General features: G+C 41.1%; 1 protein-coding gene across 2 annotated transcripts; it reads right to left on the bottom strand.

Annotated features, from left to right (window-relative positions):
- Positions 1-5746: 5746 nt before the first annotated feature.
- LOC111441958 (putative leucine-rich repeat receptor-like serine/threonine-protein kinase At2g24130) lies at positions 5747-10043 on the bottom strand. 2 transcript variants are annotated; one of them, XM_023079167.1, is made up of 3 exons: positions 9068-10043; positions 6923-8944; positions 5747-6625 (listed from the first exon to the last, which is right to left on the bottom strand). In XM_023079167.1, exons 1-3 carry the CDS (start codon positions 9546-9548, stop codon positions 6171-6173), a joined length of 2958 nt encoding a protein of 985 aa, XP_022934935.1. In that variant the 5' UTR covers positions 9549-10043; the 3' UTR covers positions 5747-6170. The 2 variants fall into 2 exon arrangements, with proteins under 2 accessions (XP_022934935.1, XP_022934934.1); XM_023079166.1 differs by having other exon boundaries at positions 6923-10042.
- Between the last annotated feature and the right edge of the window lie 1596 nt (positions 10044-11639).

An 11639-nucleotide genomic window follows, 5' to 3' on the forward strand; every position in this document is an offset into this window, starting at 1 on the left:
TAGTTGATCAAACAAGTCGTCGATTCTCGGGAGGGGTACTTATTCTTTATGGTGACCTTGTTCATCTCGCTATAGTCTATACACCAAGGACCCATCCTTCTTCTTGACAAACAGAACAAGGGCTCCTCAAGACGATACACTGGGTCGTATGAAACCCTTATCTAATAGTTCTTGTAACTGTTCCTTCAATTCCCTGAGTTCTGTAGGTGCCATTGTAGGGTGCCTTGGAGATCGGCGCAGTTCTTGGTTCTAGGTCGATCCCGAAGTCAACCTCCCTAACTGGGCAAACTTGGCAAATCCTATGGGAAAGCATCAACGAACTCCTTGACAATGTGTACTGTTGAGACTGTCTATTTGTTCTGCTGTCTAGGGCCACACTGGCTAAAAATGCGCTTGCACCACTGCGAATCATCTTCCTAGCCTTCAGTGCTATTATAACGCTTGGGGTTCTTTTGGAAGTGGCTCTCTTATATATAAAACTATCCGCTAACGGGAGTTTGAGAGTATCTATTCGAGTTTCACAATCTATTAAAGTGCGATTCTCGCCTAGCCAATCCATATCCAAAATGACATCAAAGTCCTGTATACTTAACACTATTAAAGCAGGTTCTATGATATGTCCCGACACTGTCACACTACCTCCCTTAACTCTATGAGTAGCCATCAATAGCTCGTGAGTAGGGGTGGACTCTGATAGGATGGTCTCTAAGGGTACTTTTCCTAGGTGCACTAACTCAACGAATTCATCAAATACAAACGAGTGTGTAGATCTCGAATCAAATAATACAAAAGCCAGATGACCAAAAATGGGTAGTGTACCTGTAACAACTGCGTCAGACGTGTCGGCTTACCTACTTGTAGTTGCATGGGCTACAACTTGCCCCTACTACTGTTAGGTACCCCAGCCCCTCTAATTATTTATTGCAGGTCGGTTAGTGGTATGATCTCTCCTTTGAGGACAGTTTGCTACAAAGTGTCCTATTTGGTCACAACTATAGCATACATCAGTTCCTAGTCGACATTCCCCTAGGTGAGAGGGCTGACACTTAGGACATGGATTCTTGTTCTGTAGTGAGGCTCTTCCTTGATTAATAATGCCTCCACGGGGTGGCCTGCCAGTCCTGAGAAGGTTCCGGCTTATCTTTTTCCCTTGAGCTGTGGTGTGGGGTGTTTGGGCTGATCTTGACTATAATTTATCAATACGAAGCATATCAATGAGGGTCGCCATTTTGAGGGCTTCTGTATAATCTGTGGATGATTGAGATGCCACATAACCTTTAATGTCCTCCCTTAGGTTAGCAATAAAACGTTCAGCCTTCAGCTCTTCAGTGCTGACTGTTGACTTCTGGCAATTGAGAGGAAGACGTCGACGAGTAAAAAATGGCCGAAGGAAAACTTCTTTGAAGAAGAAAATAACGGAATACAAAGGGAGAGAGAAATATTTGCGCTGAAGACCCGATGGTTTATTTCTCATTCAGTTGAATATTTAAATAACAAATTTAATCTTAATAATGGGAAGTAGTGGGCAACTTAATTAAAGGGCTTCCACTCGACGTGAACTTCCCACTCATCTAATTGTGTGGGTTTAACCGAAAAGATAGTTACCTAAAAGCTAGGAATGAATTTCAACCTATAGATTTACCTAACACTGACCAATACTGGGGAGAATCATGCATTGAATTCCAAATCATAATCCTCCACGGATTTGTCACTCTACTTGAGTTCAAGTAACGCTGCTTGTAATTTCATTTAGGATTCTTTGAACTGACACCAAGTGATACTCTCCATGCGATGCAATAATTTTTTGAGCACCCTTCCACTAGAAATGAGTCTCTCCCTTCAACATATAAGTTCCGCAATGGACTTGATATTCCAGCGGACAGTTCATGAAAAAGAAGGTTGTTTCCATAGCCTCGAGCCAAGTATCTGTTGCAACGGGATCTATTTTACCACCGTCAAAGGAATGCGGGTTATGCCTCTGGAAGTCTTTCAGATAACGAGACTCCACAGTTATAGTCTCTTAGTCTTTGATCCCTTGCAATGTTGTCTATTGCATCGTTGCCTGTTGCATTGTTATTTGTTGTATTGCCTGTTGCATTGTCGCCTAGTTAGCCACTAGTGTCTGCTTCATTTGAGTCATCTAAGCCTCATTTTCCATAGAGGTTAACATAAATGCCTGTAGCACATCCGTAGTGAGATTAGTTGTTGGTTGGCTAGATGGAACCTCTATATTATTAGTGGGCACCGGTGGAACTGCCTCGGGAAAAGCGGCGATAGATTCTACATCAGGTAAGTCTTGGGTCGTCGCTCTCCTTCGACTCATTCCAGATCTTGGTGCCCATGGTACAGGACTCTCATACCATTGGGGCATTTCACCAACCTCCTCTTAAGGTTAAGGTTCAGGTTCTTCCCCCTCAGGTGATGGAACATTAGTGTTCTGAGTGACTCTTCTTCTTCCCCTTCTGGGTCCAGGCCCGAGATACGGTCCACGTCTCCTTGGTGCCATTAGCTACCACAATAGAAAAACTGTGGTTACAATTCATTCAAAACACATCTTTAGTAAATGCGTAACTATAACATAATAAACAGTCATGATAAATTCCCTACACAATAACAACTTAGCTCTTGACTTCGCAATTCAAATTCGTGAGATTGTCTGGTCGCGAGTGACACATGATTGATGGGCGTGTCACAGAGGATTCAACTCTCTAGCCTAAATGTTTACAGGACCTATGTCCTGGTGCTCTGATACCAAATTTGTCACAACCCAATATTTAACCTCAAGTAGTGACTTACAATGACTATGACGTGTAGTGTGTATGCAAGAAATTCAAAGGAAAGCGTCATTTAAAAAATAAATCATTTGTTTCGTAAGAAGTGTGTTTCAATACAAAGAGACCATTGGTGACTAGTTTTAGACAAAGAAAGAAAACATGAAGGACAAAGTGTACTAAAAGGTAAGACCGGACTGACGTCCCAGGACACATTCTCTTTGTGACAATCCACATCCCTCAACGCGCCCTCTCTTGACCCAACGCCTCACATACCTAGAAAAAAAAGAAGAAGATATTACAAGGACGAGTATAAAAATTATACTTAGTAAGCCACCTACTTATAAGCTCTTATCGCATCCTAATCTTAACAAACTTCCACGGTCTTTTCTTTGGCTCTAGATCGTCTAGTTCTGGTCTTAGCTCCTTGGGGCTTCTTTGGTTCTTCGTCCTTTCATTTTAACCCTAAGAGTTCCCTTATGCCAACCTGTGTTTGACTGGTGCCTTGTGAGTAGCTACCTTAGCATGGCTATGAGACTACCTAATGTTTTACGTAAGAAGTGAGCTGCAACCCCAATTAGATGACGCATGCCCTTACGTTAGCATTTCAACCCAAATAGTGTGTCCAAAAATACTGATTTTTCTCAATTAGATCCTATTTCATATAAAAGTAGGGTTAGAATTGGAATCGGAAGGAAAATAGGGAAAACAGGAGTCGAATGGGACGAAAACGAGCTTACACGTGCTAGCTGTCACGGTCCTACATTCTTGACCGTACGGCGTCGTGATCTTGACACGCTCACGACTAGCCTTAAGGAGAATTAAGCCCGATATATATTTTTCGCCCCGGCTTTGTGGCTTCGTCAGACCTTAGGCGAGGTTTGTCTTCGCCAATCGAACATCGTTTGTGCGAAATCCAAGCTTGCTCAACTACACATGCCGCCTGTGCATGCAAGTTCAATCGTTTGCGACACATCCGACTTGCCTCTACGCTAGGCCAACTCATTCGGCTCGACCTTGCCTCTGCTCGGATCAAGGTCTCTCAATACAACGTCCCATCTCATCTTGCCATCTCGATCCTCATCGACAGGGTCCATACGTCTTGACGCCATCCCGAGTCTCAGAATGTCGTCGGCCATCATAACTCATTCGGTCATGCCATCGAGAATGGGCCCACGTGTCATTCATCTCATCGAGACTTCTCGAACATCCATCCATCTGGGTTCTATCGAGGCATAAGCCCTCCCGTGCCCATGCCGAGTCATTTACGGATACCGTATCGGATAGCAGGTGTATGTAGCAACCTCCAACATGCGGGCTAGGGCGCAATACCGGCACACCCGTGCCGCCCGGTACTGCCCTTCAAAAATCCATTTCAAAGGAAGTCGCCCGAGACACTCGTCTCGGCACGCTCGCCCACACTGTGACACACGTATGTGTCACAAGGTAGCTCACTTAGGCCACAGGGCCCAGGGGTGGTGGAGAGCTGACACCATGGTACCCCTACAGTACATTTTGAGCCATTTTCATTCTAGACATGATTTTGGTGAGATGTCATACGGTGTCGTGTATTGTCCGTCCAATGTCCGATTGACACCAAACTTAGTGAGCATTCATATTTCATATGGACGGACTTAACTCCCGAACCGCATGCCCAAATTCCTTCCGAAACCCCGACTTTTGAGGTTAAGGCCCGGGGCCCTACCTGACCCTTCAACAAGCCTATCTTGTCCTTCATGTCTATGCTGATGTCTCTGTTATGCTTATGTCTCAACATGTCTTCAATGCCCACTTTGCGTGGTGGTGTGTTGGATGATGCATCGTCCTCCTCGATCGCATCATGGCATCGTCCTCCTCGATCGCATCATGACATTCTTCTATGTTGGCCTGCATATGGCCGGATGGGCGTCTCTTGAGGGACGCCCCTTTGCTTGCCATGGCGTGAGGGTCACAACCTACTCTCTTCATAGTATGGTTGTGGCACTAGCCACGCGCCGGGACAAGTTCACTCCCAGGTTCCGCGCTTGAGTATCACGCACGCGTATTTTTCTGTAGCTGCGGGTCATCGATTCGGTTTGGGTGGACCGCGGGTCGCTGCGGTTTGTTTCTTCGTGCGGGTACCGAGTCGACTGAGGAACGCGGGTCGGGTTGACATTGTCGCGAATGCGTTGCTGGAAGACTGGAACTGTGTCGCTCCAGGCACCGTTCGATGCGTGTCTGGCAGCTATCAGTGCACGAAAGACCTCTCGCTGGTTTACACGTGGCACACCGTCGCCTTCTCTCTCCTCCTAACAAAAAAAAAAAGGATTTTCAATTAGTTTTCTAAAGTTTTTCTCATTTTTTTATCTCTCGATTTCTAGTCCAAACCGAAATGATTTATTCATCAAAGTTTTAGATCATACTACAAGCTATGTGCACGGTCGAGTTGAGGCGTCGGTGGCTGACTCAGATTTTTGGTTCGGGTGTAGCACACGAGTGTAGCGGATGCGATCTTCGGCTAGTGGGTTGGATCGGGTTGTCTTTTAACATCGCAAGGCGTGCCCTCGTCAGGCGTCGACGCAACTCTCCTTCTCTTGCTAAACACGTGTCCTCTTCTGAGCCTAACGCCTTGATTCGCCTCTCACCTAATGCATGTCCACTCCTCATCGCTTGCATATGAGTTTTTTTTTTCTTTCACAATTCCGATTCTTTTCCATTTTCTTTATATTTTCATAACTTATCATCCAAAACTCAAATACATCGGGTTTCTTCACTCAAATGCATACTTACTAAAGTATTTTTCTAGTAGTTTAAGAATAATTTTAAAATAAAAAATAATAATTATATTTTCTATAATATATTGAATGTTTTTTAAAAGTTAAAAAAATTAAAAGCATCTTTTTAAAATATAATATTGTTTTCCAAAATTAACAAAATACACACAAAAAAAGAAAAAAAGAAAAAAAAATCATTACCCTGGCCCTGCTTCTCAATTCTCAATCATAAGCACTCATAGTGCCATTTTCACATTTCCCATTCTGATTTCTTCCTCGGATTGGTTTATGCAAGAGGACAACCAAAGGACAACGCCCAGAACGCAAAATTCAACGATTTTGGCTCAAAATTCAAAGTCTTCCATCCTTTTCACTCATTAAATTTCAATTATACGTCTTTCTTTTTCAAACAAGGCGTTATGAAGTTCCCCGGTTTCTTCTCTAATCCCAATTACGTCACACAACTACGGACCCAGTGGCCTCCGCATGCCACACACACAAATCTCCATTAACTTCAGCGCCGGAGAAGCTTTGAGCCCCACAATCGCGATTATGATAATTGTCAAACCCCAATTACCGAGTGGAGCAAATGGGGATTTTGACACCTCACATAAGTCAAAAGGATATACAGAGGAAATGGGCATTTTTAGATGTTTCTTCCTGCGGCAATTTGTGGGGAGTAATTGGAATCATCGTCAAGAGTGGAGGACGAAATTCCAAGTGATGAAGCAAATGTTGTTGTGGTGTCGCCACCATTAAGGTATCTCTTCAATCGATCCAAGTCATAAGCAGCATCGAGCATTGTGGGTCTTGTGGATGGAGATTCTTGAGTGCAGAGCAAACCCAATTCGATTAGCTCTCGGATTGCCACTTCCCACATTTTCGTCATTTCAGGTGATTCATCTCTTGAAGCTCTCTGTAGAGAACAATCCACTACTTTTTCTACTCTGCCGTAGTAATGACTCTTCACCCACTTATGTAAGCTTAGCCCTTCATCAAACATGTCGTCTATTGGCCTTTTTCTTGTTACCATCTCTAGAACTAGCACACCGAAGCTGTAAACGTCTCCTTTCATGGAGGCTGTAGAACCAAATCCGTATTCTGCACCAAGAATAGATGTGACATAATTGATGCACTCAACATGTTTGATAAAAGTCCTAGATGAAAAAACCCGAAAATACTGGATGTTTGTTGGGAACTTATTCAATGATTAAACTTGTAGCTTCGTAGCTTATCAACCTCAAAAGTTTAGGCCTAGTGATACTGATAACTTATCATGGTCTAAAGGAGAGAATCTTAACTTCTAACTCACTTGACAGTCCTAATGTCTTACATTTGCTTGGTATGTTGATGAATTGAACATGAAGTTCTTGGATTTTTAAAAGCAGAGAGTTATACCTGGTGCAATATATCCAATTGATCCAGTTAACATGTTTGCAGTTGACTTTCCCATGTTTTCAACAGCTGCACCACTTCCAATTCCAGGAGTCATTAACCTTGAGATCCCGAAGTCAGAAACAAGAGCTGTCATGTCATCTTTTAGAAGAACATTGCTTGGCTTTAAATCACAGTGTATGACTCTGACTGGAGAATGATGATGCAGGTATGCCATTCCTTCAGCTATATCACTGCATATATTCACCCTTTGGATAAGGTTTAAATCTGAAGAACAAGAAGCCAAGCTGGCAGGTGAATGTGGATATAAATGGCTATCCAAGCTTCCATTTGCCATATATGGTAGAACTAGAGCTTTAAAGTCTGGCAGACTACAAGCTGTTATAATTCTTATAAGGTTTCTGTGGCGAATTCGCTTCAGAACTTCACATTCTCTGTGAAAACTTTTCGTCGAATTTCCAGATTGTGTGTGCAAAACCTTAACAGCTACTGTTGTTCCATCTGAAAGAATGCCTCTATAGACTCGTCCATAGCTGCCTGAGCCAATTAGTCTCTGTTCATCAAAACCTCCTGTGGCTTCTGATAGTTGCCTGCTTGTTATTCTTGGAAAATTGTGCATAAAATCTGGCATCTTTGATCTCCTTGATGATTCACTAGTTCGAGCTGAAATAATTGCGTTTAGACGTTGACAAGCAAACCAACAGCATATTGTTGAGAAGAACGATGATATGCTTATGATTAAAATGAACACAGTCAAGAATACAGGTGATTGAAACCGATTTCTCTTGCTAGAACAGGCTGGTATTCCAGGAATTGTCCCACAAAGGAGTGTATTGTTCAAAAATGACAGAGGTGTGGACGATATGAAAAATCCCTCTCTCGGAATCATTCCTTGGAAGTTGTTGAATGAAAGATTCAGGTAAGTGAGATATTGAAGCTTACCTAGACTGGCTGGAATCATGCCTGACAATTGGTTTTTAGAAATATCAAATGATTCAAGGTTCGCGAGTTCGCCTAGGGAATCTGGAAGATGACCTTGGAAAAAATTGTTTGAAAAATTCATGAAACTCAGTGCAATGCAACTTGATATCTGAGGGAAGATGTTTCCAGTGAGGTTATTGGATGAAAGGTCCATCTCTTGAACATTTTTCAGCTTGCTAAGCTCAATTGGCAAGTTTCCTTGAAAATTGTTATGAGAAAGGTTAATAAAAATTCTTATCTCTTGCAACCCTGATATCTCTCGAGGAATGCTTCCTGATAACATGTTGAAAGATAAATCCAGCTTTTGTAGACCTGTGCACTTTACCAATGCTGAAGGTATCGTTCCTGACAACAGGTTGTTGTTGAGAAACAAATAGATCATCTGAGTCAAATTTCCAAAACTCTCTGGGATTTCACCTGAAAGTTGGTTGTGAGATAGATCCAACAATCCAAGATGTGGCAACTCGCCTAATGCTTCTGGAATGTCTGAAGTGAAGAGGTTATGTGATAAGAAAAGCTGTTCCAACTTCGACAACTTGCTTATCTCTGCAGGAATTGTTCCATTAAGTAGATTTGAAGTCAAATTCAGCCCTGCAAGTTTGGAAAGCTTGGCCAAACTTGGAGGAATTGATCCAAATATCTGATTTTCCTGCAAAAACAGAACTGAAAAATTGACACCCAGCTGACCAATAGAATCGGGTAGACTCCCTCCAAGCCCCATCCCAGCCAATTCAAGCTCCTCCAAACTACTGCAGTTTCTAAGAGAAATAATGAACGGTTCGAGATTGGTATTTCCATCATGGCTTACCATATAATTATTTGATAAATGAAGGAAGCTAAGTGAAGGCAGGTTTTCTACCAGCACTGCAGGCAGTACGCCAGAAAGATGATTATGTTCGACATCCAAGTTATAGAGCGAAGTGTTTGTTAAAGAAAGAGGAAGTTCTCCACTGAACTGGTTGTTGTACAAATTGAGATTCCACAGCTTTGGACAATTTCCAACTTCTTCTGGAATCCTTCCGGTTAGCAAGTTGATGGAAAGGTCTACATTAAGCAACGACGTGCAATTAGAAAAGAGAGAAGGTGGAACTGTGCCATTTAACTTGTTCTGCATAAGACTTATTACAGTAAGCTTGGACAAACTAGCAAGGGAAGTTGGTATGGGACCTTCCAAACTGTTGTTGTCGAGGCGAAGGCGATGAAGATTTCGAAGAGAACAAAGTTGAGAAGGAATTTCCCCAAAGAAATAATTGTTAGCAATATCCAGAACTCGAAGACCCGTGAGATTGGATAGGATGGGTGAAATCTTTCCCACAAGTTTGACATCAATCAAACTGAGCTTCGATACACGGTGGCGGTGTCGGTCACAAGAAACACCAGTGAAGTTGCATACATCAACAGCTTCAATCCAGTTAGCTAGAGTGGAAGTGGGGTCATGTGTGATGCACTTCCTGAAGGCCAGGAGGGCTGCTTTATCAGTGAGCAAGGACTTATGAGGAGGGTAGTGGTGACCTATAATAACTGGAGTCCCAGAATTCAAAACCAGACACTGAAACAGGAGAAGGAACACAGCCCTGAAGAAAACCATATCAAGCAGAACAACAATACTACAGTGGAAATGACCTGTAAGTTTACCTTCTTCTCTCATCGTATCATCATCCTTTACTGCTTTGTTTCATAAAGGGGAGGGGAAAAAACATATAAGAAAATGTAGTGGGATATAGGTTTGAGAGCTAGAATTGGTTGAAAAGTGAGCTAGTGCAGAAGTAGCTGAAAGAGAAAGGGGAGGGATTAATGTAATTACTGGTGGGATTTGATATTTTATTGGCAAAAAGTGGGTGGTAGGAATGATGAAATGTGAGACTAGAAATGGTATTATTCGCTCATCTTTTGCTTTGTGGAGGGCTGCAATCACTATGATGATTATATTTTCGCTCAATATTTAAAGCTATATCCTAATAAAAGAGAAAGAGAAGGAACTTGGTGGACTTTGATCAATAACCATCCTCTTCTCTCTCTCTCTTTCCTTTGTGGGTGGTGAGTGGGTGTGCCTGTGGGGGGACATTCTGGCTGTTCTGGCTGGTGGCTGCAACATGTTACAGTTTTTTAAAATATGTATTCATTATCTTGAAATTACTTAAGCATCTTATTAAATAAACGAATAGGAGGAGGAAACTGGAGGAGAGTGGGTAGAGCACAAGGATGAAAGAAAAAGGCAGGCTTGTGGTGTGTGCTTCTTAGTCAAAATGTTAATAATGATATTAAGACATCCCGTTGTCTGTGTCATCCGGTAAATCAGTTCAAAAGTTCCTTCATTTTCTGTCTTTTACTTGCATCTCCGTCTTCTTCATTTCCATTTAATGTTGTTAGAAGAGAATAGACAGTACAGGAGGAGGGACCCAAAACAAAATTGATCAGGATGAAGGGTGCCTGAACTCAAAATTTGGAGTAGAATGATATGGTGGATGGCGGCTCTCTCCTTCCTTCCTTAATTCACTCTTCAAAAGCTCCTTCATTCACATTCGTATGCACACAGGAAGAACACAGAGAGCGAGAGAGAGAGAGATTTGAGTTTCTTGAAGGAATTAGTCAACGGAAGGAACACGATTTTTGTTTTGCTTTTTTTTGTTGTTTGCTTTTGGTTATGGATTAGATTGGTTATGGATTAGAGGTCAGCTCTTGCTGATGGGACATCTGACAAGGAAGCCATTCATTCCCCATTACACATTTTTTCTCATTTTTCTTTTTCTTTTGTTGTTGCAGAAAACCAATGACGAAGATGGAAACAGAAACCCAGAAACCCTGTTTGTTTACTGCGAAAATTCTAAGGATATTGTCCATTTTGAATAAGTTACTCATTTAGACTAAATTTCGCTTGTGGAGATAGTATTCTACTTTTTACTTATAAACTCATGATCTTCCTCGTAATTAGTTAAAATCTTCAACAATCCTCTCCTCGAACAAAGTACACAGGCCTCCTTCTTTGGAGCTCTCAAACAGCTTCCCCTTGATCAAGATTCGACTTCTTCTCTGGAGCTCTCGAACAAAGTACCCCATTTGTTCGACACTTGAGTCACCTTTAACAACACCTTCTAGGCTCCTAACTTCTTTGTTCGAGAAAGGTTTCTATTGATTGAGATAAGTTAAAAAGCAATCTCTATAGTAGAAAATGACTCGTCTTTTCTATGAACTTTTAAATTTGTTCCCTTTTTGAATTTTTTTAATTTACGAATAAGCTTTGAATTATAATTATAGTGGTACAAAAATTAACTCAGAATTCAATGAAAAAGAGGACATCATAGTCATTAGAAGCAAAATATATATATATATATATATATATATAGAAATCATTATTGATGATAATTTTTTCATTTAATCCTTCATATTTATTATTTTAATTACATTAGAAAAAACGTACAAAATTACAGGAAGAGCCAACAAATATATGAAATTGGTGAATTAATGTAATTGCTATGGTGCGCCACCATTGTTTAATTATTCATTTTGAAAATGATGAATTAATCTAATTTAAAACGTGTTTCACCTGTGATAAAACTTAATCCATTGAATCTTGCTTGTTATAACCAATCCCTAGTATTTAATTTATAACAATTAATAAACATGTGTTTAGTTTGATAAATATTTTACTATTTACTATTTCACATATAATCATATGTCATTTGTCAAAAAAAAAAAAAAAAAAAAAAAAAAAAAAAAAAAAAAAAAAAAAAAAAAAAAA

The sequence above is a fragment of the Cucurbita moschata genome, unplaced genomic scaffold (assembly GCF_002738365.1).
Source record: "Cucurbita moschata cultivar Rifu unplaced genomic scaffold, Cmos_1.0 Cmo_Scf00004, whole genome shotgun sequence".
Lineage (NCBI taxonomy): Eukaryota > Viridiplantae > Streptophyta > Magnoliopsida > Cucurbitales > Cucurbitaceae > Cucurbita > Cucurbita moschata.

Coding starts and splice junctions, on each gene's coding strand:
- LOC111441958 (XM_023079166.1), bottom strand. CDS start 9,548: ATGAGAGAAGAAGGTAAACTTACAGGTCATTTCCACTGTAGTATTGTT. Junction 6,626..6,922: donor AATTGGATATATTGCACCAG/GTATAACTCTCT, acceptor TTCTTGGTGCAG/AATACGGATTTGGTTCTACA.